The sequence below is a fragment of the Prosopis cineraria genome, unplaced genomic scaffold (genome assembly GCF_029017545.1).
Source record: "Prosopis cineraria cultivar Desert tree isolate PC_DT_omini unplaced genomic scaffold, ASM2901754v1 PC10, whole genome shotgun sequence".
Taxonomy (NCBI): Eukaryota; Viridiplantae; Streptophyta; class Magnoliopsida; order Fabales; family Fabaceae; genus Prosopis; species Prosopis cineraria.
The window spans coordinates 8,218,395-8,237,481 of NW_026555341.1; the positions used below are offsets into that span (position 1 = coordinate 8,218,395).

The 19,087-nt window shown below is 34.3% G+C and overlaps 1 protein-coding gene and 1 long non-coding RNA gene across 2 annotated transcripts; both read left to right on the top strand.

Moving 5' to 3' along the window:
* The first annotated feature begins 1,744 nt into the window (after positions 1-1,744).
* LOC129322774 (ABC transporter F family member 3) lies at positions 1,745-11,984 on the top strand. Its single transcript, XM_054969146.1, has 18 exons — positions 1,745-1,986; positions 2,211-2,426; positions 2,598-2,787; positions 3,674-3,882; positions 4,332-4,463; positions 5,284-5,412; positions 5,498-5,599; positions 5,716-5,862; positions 6,418-6,480; positions 6,661-6,707; positions 6,825-6,884; positions 7,032-7,114; positions 7,373-7,467; positions 8,149-8,235; positions 8,537-8,624; positions 8,820-8,905; positions 11,505-11,567; positions 11,691-11,984. The coding sequence occupies exons 1-18, from the start codon at positions 1,783-1,785 to the stop codon at positions 11,811-11,813; spliced, it is 2,124 nt and encodes a 707-aa protein (XP_054825121.1). The 5' UTR covers positions 1,745-1,782; the 3' UTR covers positions 11,814-11,984.
* Positions 11,985-15,387: 3,403 nt separating this feature from the next.
* Positions 15,388-17,502, top strand: LOC129321806 (uncharacterized). The gene is made up of 2 exons (XR_008596104.1): positions 15,388-16,616; positions 16,699-17,502. It is a non-coding gene; the product is annotated as an uncharacterized LOC129321806 (long non-coding RNA).
* The last annotated feature ends 1,585 nt before the right edge of the window (positions 17,503-19,087 follow it).

Below are 19,087 nucleotides of genomic sequence, written 5' to 3' on the forward strand. Positions count from 1 at the left end.
TAAAAAATATAAAATATTTTTAAGTGAATTTCTTTTTTTAATAAAATAATTATTTATTTTTAAATTAATTTTATTTTTTTATATTTATTTTTATTAAATAATTTATAATAAATGTAAAATAATTATTAATAAATACCTTTTTAAAAAAGTTAATGATTACATCTTAGATTAAAAATATTTTATATTTTTAAATATTTAATTTTTTAAAAAATATTTTATATTTTTAAATGAAAGTAAGTATTTAATCTTACAAATCTCAGTTTAGAAATTATTAATATATTAATTAACTTCATATACATTTTAAAAAAGAATGTTAACCCCCGGACCGGAGTTGACCGAACCATCTACGAGAATTAACCAAGACGGGACGTGCTGGGTGGTGTGGATTTCGGATTTTTTGCACTGCGCTGGTAATATGCCGTGTAGAATTAAGCTTTTGAGATTAAGAATCATATTTTCTTTTCGGACAAAAGAAAAGGAATAATATATTTTTATGAAATTAATCTAAATATTAATATTGACATTTATAACAACTTAATTGATTATTATAATGTGAAATAAAATATTTAGATTAATATATTTTGATATTATTGATATAACATGTAATAATTAAAATCATTCAAAACAAATTAATTTTTTTAATCAATCATGTAATACCCCGGACCAATTTAAAAGCGATAATTAGACTTGACTTTCAAATGACATAATCACAAATAAGAGATCCCCAAGCACAGAATGACAGGAACAGCACTAGAGATATTTTTTTTTTATAAGACACTGGAGATAATTCTAGTATTCTACTTTTATATATAACTAGTGTTCACTCTCTGGTTAGTTACACTGGAACAACACCAGAGGTAATTCTACTTTTATATACACTATACTATAATACAATGATGATTTAAATTTAGGACATCGTGATATATTATTTAATAATTTCTAATTTTATGTATATTTATGTTTTTGAAATATTTTTAAAAAATTTGCTTTTTATTTAGATTTTGACTCTTTCTAAAATACGAAACAAACACGTTTTTTAGTTTTTTACCATCAAAACAAACGTTGAAACACTTTTCAAAAATATTTTCTCGTGAGAAATAGTAGTCAAAATTCAAACTATACTTTAGTGGGTGTATGGCTCGAGGCTGTGAATTTGACCCCCGAAACCGGCTTAACCCTCTTTCTAAAAAATATATATATTTTTATAATAAAAAATTAGGTAAATTGGGTTTGAAAACTAACCAGAACAGAATATTTAAATTAAAATCGTTGTTGAATATTTGATGGGAAAAATTGCCACGATTCTTTTTTCCCTTTCACAGCGGAAAAATTCTCAAGGATACATAAGAAAGTGTGAAAAATGCTTTTTTTATTACAAGGGAAGACTCATGCATTTTCTTGGCACAACTCATTACTTTTCTCTTATTGTCTTTTATTAATATTAATTTTTATCCCAGAAAGTGAATATGAATTCAAATACAATTCCTTAAAAATTACAACATTTCTTCTAAAAAAATTAATTAATTAAATTTAATTAATATGACCCAAGCCCAGCATCGCAAAGTAACAGACCAACTCCAAAACTCAATCAAAGCAATCTCATCTTCAACTGAATAGGCCCATAGATCCATCACACGCTCTTCTCGGAGAAGCCCAAAGCTGGGAGAGAAACCGGCTAGAAAAAAACCCACTCAGGCCGGGAGGCGGCGGGTCCGACCCGTGTATTACCTCAAAAGCCATTTGAGGTGCAGAGCGTGAGCGAGACGCCCTCGAACGCCTAAGATGACAGAAGTGGCGAGCTCAGTGGTGCACGAGGTGCTGGGACGACGGGTTGAGGATGTGGATCAACCTATTATTGATTATATTATCAACGTCCTCGCAGATGATGACTTTGATTTTGGAGATGATGGAGAAGGCGTCTTCGATTTTCTCGGGGAGCTACTCGTTGGTGCCGGCTGCGTCGACGACTTCTCTGAGTGTCGCAATGTAATTTGTGCATTCTAGCTATTCCATTATAAATCGCAGCATAATTGATCATCTTGAAAGCTTCGAGCTGGGGCAGTGATCTAATTGACTACTATAGAGAAATTTAAAGCGTTTTGGTTTATCTGCTTCATCTTTAAAGCTGCATTGCACTAGCCCTATTCACCCCCCCTTTCCTGCCCGTCTCCCGGTTTCTAAGTTCCCTATAAATTGCTGACTTGCTCTAGGTATGTAGCAAATTGTCTGAAAAATTTGGAAAGCATGGGGTGGTCAAAACCAAACCAACCGTGCGAAGCCTTGCAGCACCCTTCAGAATGAATGACGGAATGGATGATGGGGTAGCTCCTAAGAAGAAGCGTGAGCCTACTGATGGTCCTTTGCTAACCGAACGTGACCGTGTAAAGTTAGAAAGAAGAAAGAGGAAGGAGGAGCGCCAAAGGGAGGTAAAATTTTAAATTAGAACTTGGCCCATTAGCATTGTTTGGTATAATCATAGACAATTAGAGGGACAGATTTTGACTGAAATTGAACTGGATCACTTTAAACTGATGCTATAGATTACCGCTACTGTTGACTAATCCTGTTGTTGTTTATAATGCCATTTACTTCCGCAGGCACAGTACCAAATGCATCTAGCGGAAATGGAGGCAGCCCGAGAAGGGATGCCTGTTGTATGTGTTAGGCATGATAATAGTGGTGGAGCAGCTGTCAAGGACATTCACATGGAGAACTTCAATATTTCTGTTGGAGGCCGTGATCTCATTGAGGATGGTTCAATCACACTGTCATTTGGAAGGCATTATGGTAAATTTTTCCTAATCTTCCTTACGTCAATTATTGCTGTACCAAGAACAACAAAAATTAGATATACCATACAGTCTGCATGAAATGTTTAAATATCCGGTTTCTGCTCTGAGTCTTATTTTCACCTTGATATCTACAGTTGCTTATGTATGTAAGGTTTTCCTTTTTCTTCTCACTGTTGACATAATTATGCAGATTAATTTCATTACTTAGCCCTTGGTGAGGTGACAAAGTCTTAGCAGCTACAACTTTTAATGTTATTTATCTAATGTTTGAGAATTTAAATATCTTCTTAAAACCAGTGTGTTCAATTGTACTTTTTATTTAATTGTAGCATGTGGAAGTCTGTAAAATAATATAATCAACTGGGCAAGGTTATGTTTTATCTACAGCGATTTTCAAACTAAATTGGATCGAAGCAAATATAGAAATTTTCTTGGGACTGTCAATAATAATACAGAAAGTTATTTGGGTTTAAATCACAATAGTTCATGTGTTTCAATTTATTTATATTAAGAGATACATTCTTTATATCTTTTAAGCATTAATAGGCATTTAAAATTTGAACGTATGAAGCATTGACATTTTGAGAAAGAAACTTTGTTTGTATCGTGCGTTCACAGAACTTCCATAGTTACTTTAGGTGTTTATACTGTATTGCCACGTTCATATCCATGTAAATTGTCTATGCTTCTTAGCTACCTATCATCTCTGCCAAAGCCAGAATTGGAAGAATTTGTTATTATTTGGCTGTAATATCATTCCCAAGTCACAACTAACTTGATCTATGCTAATTGCCGAATGCCTAACTACTTTTCACTGTTATGAGATTGAGTTACTGTGAAGACTTTCCTCTGCTTATTTTATATGCTGCTCAAATATGCAGGCCTTATTGGAAGAAATGGTACTGGGAAAACAACATTCCTTAGGCATATGGCTATGCATGCCATTGATGGCATACCATATAATTGTCAGATATTGCATGTGGAGCAAGAGGTAGTTGGTGATGACATAACAGCCTTGCAGTGTGTTCTCAATTCGGATATTGAGAGAACTCAACTTCTGGAGGAAGAAGCTCGGTTACTTGCCCATCAGGTTGAGTACATAGTACATACTTTTCCATCTTAGTATTAGCTATGAAGATTCTATAAACATTGCTCAATATAATTTTATTAGAAAGATGCAGCAGCAGCCTTCTGAACTCTTCTGGCTTATACTTATACAACAACAACAACAAGAAGCCTATCCCACTAGGTGGGGTCGGCTTTCTAGCGCATACTTATATCTATCTAAAATAATGGAGGGACTATCAGTGACATTCAGTTAAACTTCTAACTGATGCCTGAACAACTAACTCCTGAAAACAATGGCTAAATAACTTGTAACAGCAGACAATCAACTAACTACTTATTATTACTCTGAAGAGCGCGTAACACATCAGTGAGCCTTTTTTGGAATAATTTTATGATGTGCTATTTTTTCCCCAAACTATTGCATGCCCTGAAAATTGCAGCAACTGACAATATTGTGTTTTTTTCTGCCAGAAAGAGTTGGATACTGGGGATGTAACTGTAAAGAGCAATGATGCCATTTCACAAAGACTGGAGGAAATCTACAAGAGGCTTGAGTTAATTGATGCTTACTCTGCGGAGTCACGTGCAGCTTCAATACTTGCAGTGAGTCCTTAAATGGTTTGATTTATTAATTGTTTAAAGTTATCAATTCAACTGCTGACAATCTCTGCTTATCAGCAACTAAGAAACTGATAATTTTTTTGATATTTTGATAAAAGAATTTTTATTTGAGACAAATGGGAAAAAGTATGATCAGTTGTAGGATAAGTTATTCTTCAATAAAATGGAAAGAAGAAAATAAAGAGCAATTAAAAGAAATGGCCTTGATATTTCAAGCACTTAACAAGGATGATCAACCTCTCCAGTTGTCTAGAAGAGACATTACCTTAACTGTCACGTGCCATACTTTAAAGAACTAAACACATGTTAAAGTATCTGTCAATTTTGTTCATTATATATCAAATTTGATGTATGCTTGTTACCTTGTGTATGCACAATCCTAGACCGATTAATGGATGATCCAACTGAAACAAAGTGGAAACATTTGAGGGGTAAAAATCCACTGTCACATGATATGGATTATGATTATAAGCATCAGATTAGTAGTTCTCTTCTAAGCAATAAAACCTGCTCCATCTTCATTGATTGGGATTATGTGATTAGGAGAAGTGGCAATGTTTGGTCGTGTTATTACCATTTCAAATGCTCTTTGTATTAATAATCTTTCTGCATGAAACTGCTCACCTTCCTGTTGATTCTTCGTAATTACTAAAGCAAAATAATTGATAGTGTGCCTCTCAAATACAGCATGAAATACTTATGAAGATGTGCATGTATAAATGAAAAGTCACACTAATATTTATGTTTATCTGCTTTTTGCTTTGCTTGAGTTTGTTATCTCACCGATGAATAATATTTTTAGGGCCTAAGCTTCTCTCCTGAGATGCAAAAGAAGGCAACAAAAACTTTCTCTGGAGGATGGCGGATGCGAATAGCTCTTGCTCGTGCACTATTCATAGAACCTGACTTGTTGCTTCTGGATGAACCTACGGTGAACTCTGCCATCTGTTTATATTGATTCATGCCATAATTAACTGAACCTCAGAAAAATTTAATGTAATTGAATTATATTTCAGAACCATCTTGATCTTCATGCTGTCTTATGGCTGGAATCTTACTTGGTTAAGTGGCCAAAAACGTTCATAGTTGTTTCTCATGCTAGAGAATTTTTGAACACGGTAATATGCTTGTGTATCTTGCTTTGATCATTTGTTGCTTGGTTGATCAATGTATTTTCTCTGGACTTGACTAGATCATTTGTTTTGCATCTCTTGTGATCAAAACTGTATCTTAGGTGGTTACTGACATAATTCACCTGCAAGCTAAAAAGTTGATTACTTATAAGGGGAATTATGATACTTTTGAGAGGACTCGAGAAGAACAGCTTAAAAACCAGCAAAAAGCAGTAGAGGCAAATGAACGAGCAAGAGCTCACATGCAGGTTTTCCTCTCTCTCTCTCTCTCTCTATATATATATATATATATATATATATTATTTTTTTGCTTTTTATTTTTGATTATTCTTAAAAGCTTGGTTGATGATAAAGCACAATTACGTCGTGCAATCCATTTAGCCAACCTTACCTAGTGGAATAAGACTTGTTGTTTGTTTGTCTTAAAAATTTGTGAAACTAAGTTGCTATATCTGTTAGACAGCTTGTGATTTAGAAGTTAAAATTTGTTTTGTACAGCAGTCATGCTGGAATATGCAATTCTGCAGTGATGGCATGATTTTCCTTTTTGAATTCTTCAGTTCATTATTGTTTGTTCATAGAATAGAACAATGTGATGTTACATTTGTTTCTCTTCCTATTACCCAATTATGGATTGCTTGATCTTTGTGTGCAGCTGAACTTCTTGTTTTTGTCTGTCATTTTATTGTAGTTTCCATTTTACACCCAAAGGTTTAGTTGTTGATATATAGGGCTTGTCGTCGTCCTCATTGTTGTTTTATTCTAGTTTATATTTGACATGTGGTATTTTGCTTTGCTACCAGTCTTTCATTGACAAATTCCGTTATAACGCCAAGAGGGCATCACTTGTTCAATCAAGAATCAAGGTAATATTTTCTTATTGTCTGTTAAGTATAAAAATGAAATGCTAGAAGCTCATGAGCTGATATCTCTCTCATGCTTCATTTTTTCCTAGCTTCATGGTTCAGTGTGTTCTTAGTTTTTAATTAAACAATCATTTATACTTGAGCATCTTAAATGTTTTCTCTTTTTTACAACTTTCTCAGGCTTTGGACCGGATGGGTCGTGTGGACGAAATTATCAATGATCCTGAGTATGAATTACCATTCTTTTCTTAGTCATTGCTGCAAAACATGTTTCCTTATTTTCTTTCTTTTAGTTTTGTTACTTTTCTTACTCATTGCTGCAAAACATGTCTGGTGGGATACAGCTATAAGTTTGAGTTCCCAACTCCAGATGATAGACCTGGTGCACCAATAATAAGTTTTAGGTAGGATGTTATTCCCCTCCTCTCACTCAATTTGTTAAGAGTGTAATGCGTATGCATGGCATGAATCCAATTGTAATGTTTGACAAAGCTTCTTGCCTTATTAATTTCCATTGGAAACTTATTTTCATACTTTAAATGTGTTTGCAGTGATGCATCATTTGGTTACCCTGGGGGCCCAATTCTATTTAAGAATTTGAATTTTGGGATTGATCTTGACAGCCGAATTGCTAGTAAGATAGCTTATCCAAGGAAAGCTTTAATGCCACTAAATTTGGAATACTCTATTCATTTGAGATATTCTTTGCTATTCATATTAGCACTTGCTAGTGTTGATGTTTATGATTGCATGACTTCATATCCTGTATTGCACTTTTTGGCAAACTAGTAGCGAGTAGATTTATGTGTGTAGGAGAATGTTTCAATATAATAATATGACAACTTCATTTTGTGTGTCAATATTATAGATTGTGTTCTGTTTGCTTATGCAGTGGTTGGACCCAATGGTATTGGCAAATCTACCATACTTAAGTTAATTGCTGGGGAACTACAACCCATTTCTGGGACAGTTTTTCGTTCTGCCAAGGTATTATATCACATGGGTAAATTTTAGCACATACCTTTTCTACTAATAAATAACACTACTTTATGTCATGTCTAAAAATTATAATACTTCCATTTCACATTGTTTATTTTACTTTCATCTTGGCCCAGATCAAGTTAACATGAAGTCCAAGTCTATATTTGGTTTGTACCTATCAGACATAAGATTATACATAATGATCTAAGAAGTCAAATTCCAGGAAAATGAATAATCTAGTGATTTTTCTTTTTCCCCTTCTCTCTTTTTTGGTTGGGGAGGACCACTTGTCTGTTATAGTATTTGCTGGTAAATTGACGTTATTAGCAGGCTTGGACCAAAGGCGCTTTGGCAATTACGGTTAATTATGATTTATTGTAATCCTTATCTTTATCTAAGTTTCTGTTATGTAGAATATTTATTAGGATTATTTCAGATTCTAGTAGATTAGATTCCGACTTATTTTTGTAACCCTGGGCTCTATATATGTACTGCTTATGCACTCTGAATAAAATCATCTGAGACATTATACCTCAGAATATTTCAGTATTGTTCTCTCCTCTCAACAATAAATTCTCTTTCATTAGTAGACATCGTTTCTAAATGTTTGACAGGACAGAGAGAGTCTCTACTTGCTCTGTGAAGTTTTCATTTCTTTCCTTAATTTGCATGCTTTCCTGCCTACAGGTTCGTATAGCGGTCTTCAGTCAGCATCATGTTGATGGATTAGACTTATCTTCAAATCCCCTTTTGTATATGATGCGCTGCTATCCTGTAAGTTCTTGCTGTTTGGGATAAGTAAATCTTTCAGCTGCAGCCTCTTTTCTTCTAATCACTATTTATTTCATGGGAAGAGCACAAAGATGGTTGAAATAATTTCTTTTCCATAAATAAATGCATAAGTGCATGCCTTTGTTGCATATTTTGTTCTTTCATAGACAATTTGCCTTGTTGAGGGCTTCAGATAAAATCTGTGCTGGTCTTGGGCTGATAACATGGTGGTTTTTACGCTGCCTAGCACATGTGCTTCTGACCTGAGCGTGTCAATGAATTTGTTTATTTGGACTTTCTCCAGGGTGTTCCTGAACAGAAACTTCGAGCTCACTTGGGCTCTTTTGGTGTAACTGGAAATCTTGCACTTCAGCCGATGTATACACTGTCAGGTACTATCTGCATAGTACTATTGTCTTATATTATATCACGGTTCATTGCTCCTTTACCATGTTTTACTGATATTTGATAATTGTGATAAGAAATGTTAGAAATGCTGTATTAATTGTTGCAAGGTACTATTGATATTCAGAGGCGTCGTTCTGTTTTAATTGCTGAGTTTTTAATATTTCTTAATGCTTTATTAGGGGGACAAAAAAGCAGGGTTGCATTTGCAAAGATAACTTTCAAGAAACCGCACATAATATTGCTTGATGAACCTTCCAATCACCTGGTACGTTACAGCCCCTCCAATCTTTCATTGTGTTTTTGCTTCTTGGTAGTTCATTTTTCAGCCGAGAAAAAACGGCAACTAGTTGCCTCTTATGTTTTGTTGTAGGAGAAATGTACTTTTTCTAGAGTGAGTTTTCACTTTTCAGTCTTTTTCCCTTCTAGCGATATTATTTATTCAGATATGATCGGGTCTCATTTTAAGAGGTGGAATGCGCAGAATTTTATTGGAAGTATTTAATGCCATAATCTGAAAAAATCAGATACTTTAATAAACGATTGGAGAAATTCCAATGCAAAGACAAATATAGCAAAAGGTCACCCACTATTACAACTGCCTACATCTATTTGTATGGAAAATGCATGGCTGAACCGAATAAACTTCTAAGCACTATCTGACATGATATGCATACCTACCCATGTGCAGTAAGAGGTAATCACCTCATTCTTCCACAATGTCCACTACTGCTTGGACTGTGTCTTTCATCTGCCCACTTATCTTCTATCCTTGATCTTCTCTTCCTTTTGCTGTTTGTGTTTAAGGTTTGTTGGGGCTGTGGGGCACGTGGAATCCTATCTAAATGATATATATTATCTTGTGGTAGGTGTGACTGTAGGACATTCCTAGGTATTCCCAGGGAATAGGCATCTGTTATATAGATCCGTGCTCTCTCATCAAGGAGGGTCCACTAGGCTGCCATTAAAAACTTTGGCACTGGTTGTATTCAATTCAGGCATTTTTATGTAAAACAAATGGATAGTGTTCACTTAAATTGTTGTATTCACCATAAGCGTATGGGTGTTCTAGTATTGTTGAAATTACAATATTGTCCCACGGGAAAGAAATTCGTTAAATGAAGCAACAGACCACTCAACCATTGAGACTTGAACCAAGAAAACATAAAAGAAGCACTTCAAATAATGATAGAATGATTAAAGCAAAACGCAAATTGTAATGTGTGTTTGATCAATGAGAGAACGAGGATCAACTGTCCCTCATCCAATCCCTAGCAATTGCCTATTCTTCCCTTTCTTAATGCAAATAATACCATGTGTGCTAATCAGGATTCAATTTTACTTACCAGTGTCTTTCAAATCACTACAGTAAGCTTGCCAAGAGATTAATACCAAATTTCTTAGGCAAGTATTCTATGATTCAATTATGCACATTTCTTTTTGGTTTTTCACTATCCTAACTAACCCTTCCCCATCGGGAAGGTGGGCCCACACACACCCACAGTACACCCACACTCCTAATAATATTTTCCCTTGAGCCACTTGGGGATAGAACCCACAACCTCCCTCTTTTAAGGGGGCGTGGGATGCCATTGAGCCAAGAGCTTCTTGGCGCACAAATCTTGTTGGTTATGAGAAGTGTTGGTATATTTTTATTTTAACTAAAAAATTGCCTCATGCATGTAATCATCCACTGCAAATTGCACGGTCTGTCTTAGATCTTCTATTTCTAGATCTCACTAAACATTCATTGCAGTTGGCTAGGCTAGATATGGAAGCAATAAAAACAAGTTGCAAACATTCTCATCTATTATTGTGTCAAGCAAGAGAATAGGAATGATCAGTAGTTTAGAAGTGAGTTCAAGCCTAGCCAAGAAAAAAAAAAGGAAATGAGTTCAAGCTAATACTATAACAAGAAGACATAGTCACACAAGGCTAAAAACACAAATATCAGTTACAGCACATGGAATCCGAAAGAGGAAAGGAGAAAAAGAAGATGTAGAAGTTGAGAATGGTTGCCAAATGCCTTGGTCACGAGCCTCCCCATGTAGACCAGGCTCCCTCTCCTTTGAAGTTCCTTTGTTGATATTTATAGAGAAATCCTTGAGTTTTGAGGGTTCCTTGGCCAGATCGTGGCTTAACTCCAGAATTTTTAACCGTGATCTTATTCCTTCTTTTTATTAACTTCCAGTTTGAGTTCCTTATTTTTCCTTTTCTCATTTAGAACTTGCACTACAAGTTTCTCCCTTATTTTAAATAAGGAAGAAACTAATAAAAAATAAAAAGTTAATGCAGAGTCTTCCAAGCTTATAAAAAAAAAGAAAGAAAAAGAAAAAGAAAAATTGCGGTCTTCCAAATTATATGAATTTAAATAAACTCAGCAGACATAAAACCATATATTTTCATATTTTCTCTTAAGCCCTTGCACATTTTTCTTTATTTTCCTGAATTAATTCATTATGTAACCAATCAAAATACCCTGAAAAATACGCATAAAAGCATGAACAGTTGAGAATTAACTGATAGAGACGGGAAATTTCAACTTCAGGAGGAGCTTTTTCAGAGCTAGCGCTAGATCGTGGTTTCAAGGCACATGCTGTTCTATGTATGACATGAGCTTTGAATGATGAACTGAAGCAATCATGAAACCATATGGTTATTATGATGTGTTAATGAGTATTATAAACGATTTTTAAGTGCTTGATTGTGATGGTGTGGTGCTGTGGTACTTCATCATATGATAAGCTGAAAAGACTTTAAGATATTGATTCTTGGAAATAAACTATGATATAATCCAGATTGTGCGTTCCGGATTAAGTGAACGTAACTTTTACAGCCCAAATATTGACTGAAAATGTTTTATGTAGGACTTGGATGCTGTTGAGGCGCTAATTCAAGGTCTTGTCATGTTCCAAGGAGGCATTCTAATGGTATGTATATGGACGTCAGTTCTCTTGCTGACTCCCAATTGTATTAATTGCAATCGATGATTCATTGTCATTTAGACTACCGTGGACAATTTTGTGGACCAATCGATGTTTGCTTTTTGGCAGGTGAGTCACGATGAGCATCTAATATCTGGAAGCGTGGAGGAGCTATGGGCTGTATCCCAAGGAAGAGTGAGCCCATTCCAAGGCACCTTCCAAGATTATAAGAAGATACTCCAATCATCATAGGAAAGTGTATTAGTAGTTAACAATTTTTGTGTTGAGAAGCCATTTACAAATATTTCTGGTGTAATCTCAGGTGTAATCTCACGTAGTCGTAGATGGGCAATGGTAATATAACACGTTTGGACGAGTTTCCCATTTTATATATTATTGTCATTATTTATTCATTTTTGATAATGCTTGGCCATAGGATGAGTTTTGAAGAGCTATGACCTATTCATTTTAGGAAGAAATGTTTCTGTAGCTCTGTAAAAACTCTGCTTGACGTTGCGATGACAATAGGTGGCGGTTTACCAGATAAAATGCATATTAGTATAAACTTGCACCGTTGGACTGGCGGATGTGGGCTGATGGTAGGGTTGTGCAACAGGCAGGAGGAGCTGGCCAGTGGGGATGCCTATGATCCGTCTCATTTTGTCCAAAAGAGGCTGGGCTAGCTTGTGCCTTTTTAGGCTTGTTCTAGCCTATTCGGAAACGGGTTGGGCAGGCCAGAAACGGGTTTGTGCAGGTTGGCCAGCCCGTTTTGCTTTTTACCCAACAATAAAAAACCAACATTCTACAAGCAGTCGCAGTCCAGTCCCATAATTTCAGCTTTCAACCCGTTGCTTGAGAGGTTCCAAAGTAATATGCTTATGCATGCTTCATGCTCCTACCATTGCTTATGAGCAAATGGTCAATCACATAATTTAATTTAAATCAAAGCAAACAAACAACATTCACTACTAAATTAATTTTATAGTTAAAATTAGAGCATACAAACAATGGTCAATACAAATTAGGTCATACAATAGCCTGAGCAAATTCAAAAATAATACAAGTTCAAACAACTTTCACTACAAAGTTTCACTTTACTTTATGAACTCGATGGTTGAATATATAATGCTATTAGAAAATAAATTATAATCATACTTAATAAGTCATATGGTCAACAGAGTCCAGACTACAGAGCAGAGGCAAAGAATCATCACTACGAATTTAACACTCAATTTATCTAGTCATAGGCTCATGGCAGGCATACATGCACACGAGCACGATGAAGCAAAGACGAGGATGACTCTGAGAGACAAGATCAAGTGGGAGTGGGTTTGTGCTAGTGTGCCGTGGGACTAGGCCATTTGACCATTCGAGCAGGAGTTGGAGCTGAACACCGAGTAGCTGTGAGTGGCGAGCCGGTGACCTTGTCTAAGTGAGCGTCGAGTGTGAGAGTGAGTATGAAAAAAAAAAAAAAAAAAGAGCAAGCCAGCGTTAGGCAGAGGTGAGAGACAGATCGAGCCAGTGTCAGCAAGCAAGGCAACGGCATAGCGCCAGTGAGCAGCAACTGAACTACTAGGCTCAGTTGAACCTGAACACAGGGCAGCGGCAACGAGCGACAGAGTGAGCCAACGAGGTGAAGAGCGAAGATGTGAATTGCGAAAAGGGGGGGTTTTTGGCTTGGGAAAGTCAAAGTGACAGTCTAATAATATCTAGCACTAAAACGCAACTTGACAGGACCAAGAAAGTAGACTACCTGCAACTTCTTTGCTACATTTTTTTTTTTTAAATTTTAAACAGGACGGGACGAGCAGCCCGATGAATAACCCGTAGCTATTATAATTTTAAAAAGTTAGTATAAGAAATAATTGAGTTTATGCAAATATTAGTCATCGTTAAATTCTTATAGTTATGTTTTAAAAATATAAGAATTAATATTACAGATATATAAAACTTGAAAAGGTTGAAACAATGAGATATAACTACAGGGATTGATATCAAAACATGCTAGAAGTATAAGGACCAGAGTTATATTTCCCAAAAAAAAAAAAGTTGTCTTGCGGTTGATTATTTCAATTAGGTCATTGATTAAAGTTAAGTAGGGAATGTCAATTGACTTTCTTTATATTATTTTGCAAGGGGTCAAAACATAATTTCAAAAAAAAATTATGTCATGTAAGTCTTTAGAAATTTTAAAGTAATTACCTCATTTTATGATTTTTTTTTGTTATTTTTCTATTTGGATGATATTTATTTATCATTCTCCATATATTTTCATTAGCTACAATTAGAATATTTTTTATTAATAAAATAATCACTGGTAACTAATAGTAAGTCACTTTTACAGAAATTATGGAGAAGTCATTAAATTATTAATTTTGTTTAAGAAAAGAAATTTTTTAGTTTATTCTTATTAAATGTATATTTTAAGAAATATTTTTTTCTTGTGACTTTTTACTCTTTACAAATAAAATTTTTTTACAAAATAAAATTGAAAAAAAGAAACTAACAATTTACTAAAGTGACTTTTAAAAAATATCATAAATTTTTTATAGAAGATGACTTACTCTCCCTCCCTCAAAAAATTTTTAGACATTTTTTATGAAGTTTTTCAGTTAGATGTTAAAAAATATAAAACATTATTAATTTTTTAATATGTAATTAATGAATTCTTTAAAAAAATATTTGTATTAAATAAATCAATCAACTCTTTATTTTTGAGTGAGATTCCTTATTAAATGAGAGAAAATATAAAAAATAGTTTTAATTTTAAAAATAATTAATGAAATATAATTGGGGTGAAAATGTAATATTTTTGTCTCAAATTATAAAATGCTTTTAAAAAATTTTTGACATCCCAAAGTATAAGGCTTATTTAGAAAAATAAGTTTGTATTAAATGGGCTTATTTTAATATTATCCTTTTTTTATAATTAATTTCTATCCCTTATTTTTTTAATGTATTAAATGATAAATATTTTTAAAATTTTATATTTTTATTTTTTAAAAAATAAGATTTTTAAATATATTTAAAAAAATTTATTGATACGTGAGATTTTATATAAAAATATTTTATAGTTTGAAATGGAAAGATTATTACTCCTTCTATTATAAAAATATTTTTTAACGAGTTGTGTGTTAAAAAATATAAAATATTTTTAATCTTTTGAAGTGTAATCATTATTTTTTATTTAAAAATGTCTCTATTGATGAATGATTTTATATTTATTATAGGGTGTTTAATAAAATTAAATATAAAAATATAGAATTAATTTAAAAATAAATAATTATTTTATTAAAAGATAAAATTTAATTAAAAATATTTTATAATTTTAAACGGATGAATGTACTTTTGACATTAGAGATTATACAGGAACCAACGGGAATAGTAACTTCTGGTATGAATTAAGTGTCAAGCCACGGACAGGATGGAGCAGTATAATGGATAAAAGGAACGCGTAGGACAGGCGGGGGCAAGAGAGTAATTTTCCGCAGGCCAGAAATTTTGCTTCATTTTTCGCCAACACAAGAAATCCTGCTGCGAAGACTGGATCGCTTTCTCGATCTGATTCCGCGGCTAAGGATGGAGAATACCAACAACAACATGATGTCGAGGGAGAAGATCGATCAGATGGCCCTTTGGTTGGGTTCCACCCTTTCATCAGCTTTCTTCTCCTCCCTGGAACGCTTCTCCTGCGTGAACCTCTCCACCGATGACGCCGACTGTGATGACGACATTGCCGATGTTGTTGTGGTCCAAGATTCCGCCGCCGCCAAATCCACCAACCCTCACGTCAAGGACGTTTCCGATCTCCCCGTTTGAGACAACCTCATCCTTCCTGTATAGGTCTTTTCCTTTTATGTAGAAGTAAGGGGTCCGTTTATTCTAAGCTTATTTTCCGGTGGGGTATTGAATTATAGTTATAAATAGATGCATACATCCAATACTGGTTTTATGTGATTGTGACGTCGATATGCCTGATTTCGTCGCATTGCTGCTGTGCCTCATTTACTTGTATCCTAAATAAATCAGTCCTTGATTCATGCTTGTTGCGGCTTTGTACATTAATAACTACATTCCCCTCGTTCTCCATTATAGTTTATACATGTTGACCTCTTATTTTATTATGCTTCTGAACCTTTGCCTCTGGATCCACCCTTGGAACCAATGTCATGAGCGAGGGTGAGGAATTTCTATATCATTAAGTTTCTTTTTCTTTTTTATTTCTGGTCTGTGTATCATGAATCTAATTCTAGAACTTTACGCGTCACAGGTACCGGTAAGCATTTGGTAAGATACATATGGATGTAGACCTATATCATGTAATTTGCTAACTCTTTTTTATTAGGTCTGTAGAATAGAATGATATGATACGATTGATTTATTTTGTGAAGTTTGAATTGGACTTAAATTGATTCGTGAGGAATATGAATTGGTTCCATCAGGTCTGAGTCTGGTATTCAAATGGCGAGACACAACAGAATGAAAATTTTAGTAAAACTAGGGCTAAGAGAAGTTTGGCTGGAGTTGCTTCAAAAGTGTGGTGGGGAAGTAAAATAACTCGAATTATAGGCCAAATCATTTGACTCTGGCATGATCGAATATTCCTTTATGTTATGAACATATCCAGCTCATGATTACTTAGCTTTACTCTGCTAATAATAGCATGTTGAAAAGTGAGTAACCGGGTAAAAATGGTGTTTAGCCAGAGGCTGAGGATGTTACGTCATGTACTTTTGATATACCTGTGCCAGAGCGAAACTTGGGAATGAGGATGTGAATGTGAAACAGTTAGAGTCTCAGGAAAGATGGGGAAATAAACCCCGTGTTCACAAATAAACGGCTGGAGGCTCAGAGAGCAGTGGAAATAAACTGGGGGTTCCCAAAATAGGCTGTTTCAGAATATGCTCTGAGATTAAAAGTATAAAGGCTTATTCTTCTGAAAGCTGACTTTTTTTCCCCTGACTATGAGCCTAGGAAAGGTAGTCGGGCAAAATGACCTTTACTCTGGTTATGGAGTTGCTGATTTTTGAAAATGAACATGTCTGATGAGAGGAGGTATTACTCAAAATATTGCAAATTTAGAGCAAGCAATATGATTTTATTATGAGCTAAGTCTTTTATCCTCTTCTCATTTTAGGCCTTTTCTCACCCGATATTGCACCCCTGGATGTGTAGTTTGCTTCGTTAGGTGTGGAATCGTCACTTACTGGTACAAAAAGAATCACAGGAGATAAAAGATGATGCACTTGCTACGTGAATTCTTCATTCTTATTCGTCAACTAGGGCTTCTCTGGCGGATGTAATCCCAGTCTCCTAGTTTTTGACAGAACTATTTTAAAGCTATGCAACTACTATTAGAACCTTGAATAATACCAGATGAACAGTAGAAACGTAAGTGGGCGTTTTACCAGTTTTGTTTAGTCTCCATTCTCCTTCCAACAGAGAAGCATGACTATGCACCGTCGGATAATGTATAGCTTTGCTCTCTTCTCCTTCAAAACTCTACCCTTGGGCCCCTGAAGATTTTTGGCTTGCTTTCTTGAAGACGTGGGAATTTCCATGATCTGGTTTCACTTCCTCAACTTCATACTTCCCGATAGAATTCCTCTTTGGCACAGGCTATATGGAGTTTCTTGGCAGTGGCGGTGAGTGGGTTAGGAGTTACTGGAGTTAAGTTTGAGTTTGCTTTGAAATCAACAAAATAGTGAGAGTGAAGAGAGTATTAATTCGAGTTAGCTTTTTCGGTCAACCAGGAAGCTGATTTTCTGCTTTCAGTCGCTGTCCCGGGCTTCCTTGGTCCCTACTCCTGCGTCCGGAATCCCAGGACTGCTGTTTTCTGTGCTGTGCTTCTTTATTTACTGCCTAAGGACAAATAAACCGCGTAGGCACTTATCCGAGTAATTTTATAAAAACTTGTTAATGCATCTGCTAGAATTTAGTATATTATCCTCATTTTGGACACGCGTGATTTATTTGATGCCTAACTGCCAAACATTCTGCGGTGATGATAGACACACACCATTTTGTGTGTGTGTGTGTGTGTTTGGTGAGAGGGTTAGCATATATTTTTGGTTTTAGGTATCTTTGTATGCATTCCTGGGAATCACATCCTTAGCAATATCGTAGAAGTTTAATATATAATCCAAATCCTATCAAGTGCTCCAAAACATGATAGCTACGTATCTTGGATCTCTAACGAAGCAAGGAGTGCTAGATTTCTCTGGTGTCCTTTATGTGTCCTGTTAAGAAAACTTTCTTATGAGCTCCATTCTGGTAGAAGTTATTCTGGCTTGTTTGAGTGGGGCGAATAACAAAACATCTTAACACCTTGTCTTGTTTTGTGTTTTTTCCCCCATGAAGTTATGTATTTTATCATTTCAATCTAGAGCAGTAGATCCTTGTAATCTTTTTATATTACTGCCTTCATTTCATTACATGTCTTCTTTTTTTTTAAAAAAAATTGTTTTATATTACAAGTCTTTTCAAAATTTCGAGGCAATATTTAGTAGTGCTTTTCATGTTTTACCTTTGGACTTATTTTTTATTTATTATAATTATAACGTTTTAGAGGCATTAAATGTAGAGTTGGGAATACGGACGGGCCTGATCCTTATGGGCCTGAGTCCTAAAACTCGATTCTCTATTTTGAGCCTTATTTCTTAAGTTCGACCCTTATGTGAAGGGTTTAGGGCTAAGCCTGCGAGCCCTCTTTCAAAAGATGAAAAAATTAAAATAAAATTAAATATTATAAATTAATTAAAATATTTTAAAATTAAAAAAATTAAAATTCTCATAATTTTTTAAAAACTAAACAACATACATTTATAAGTCTAGTAATAAAATTTAAATTTTGGTTAAAAAATAATTCATTTTTTATAAATACTCAAACATTATAATTATAAAAAAATAAAAAATATCAAAAATTTTATACTATTCACTGATATTTATTAAATTATATTAAATTAATTTTAAAATAAATTAAAATTAATAATAATATAATGTATGTAGGATCAGGTGAGTATGTCATTCGCTTCAAATATGTGTTTCACAAAAAAAAATAAGAATAATAATAATCATATAGCAGGGCTTGAAGGGTCGTTCGAGCCTGAATTTTTTTTTTATAGAGTTTATTAGGGTCAAGTTCTCAAACCTGATTACTTTAAAAAATATTCATTTTTAAAATTTAAACCCTTATTTAAATAGAGCCTTCAAGTCCTGCTTTTCAAGCTCAGCCTTTATTCTCGACTCTAATTAAATGAGGGGTAAATTTGATAAATTAAGACATTTTATATATTTATTGTGTTTCTTAATATGCATGTAATAATCTTAAAAGACAAATATAATAAAACGGAGGGAGTATTTTATAAGAATTATGTTTTTGCATATAATTAATTAATTATTGGGTAACGATGGTATTTTAGGAACTGCTGTATCTGTATTAGTTTAGTTGCGCATGTTATTGGAAAGCTCTCCGGCAAGAAGTATTTCGTGGCCAAAATGGGAATGTTTATTCATGCCAATCAACG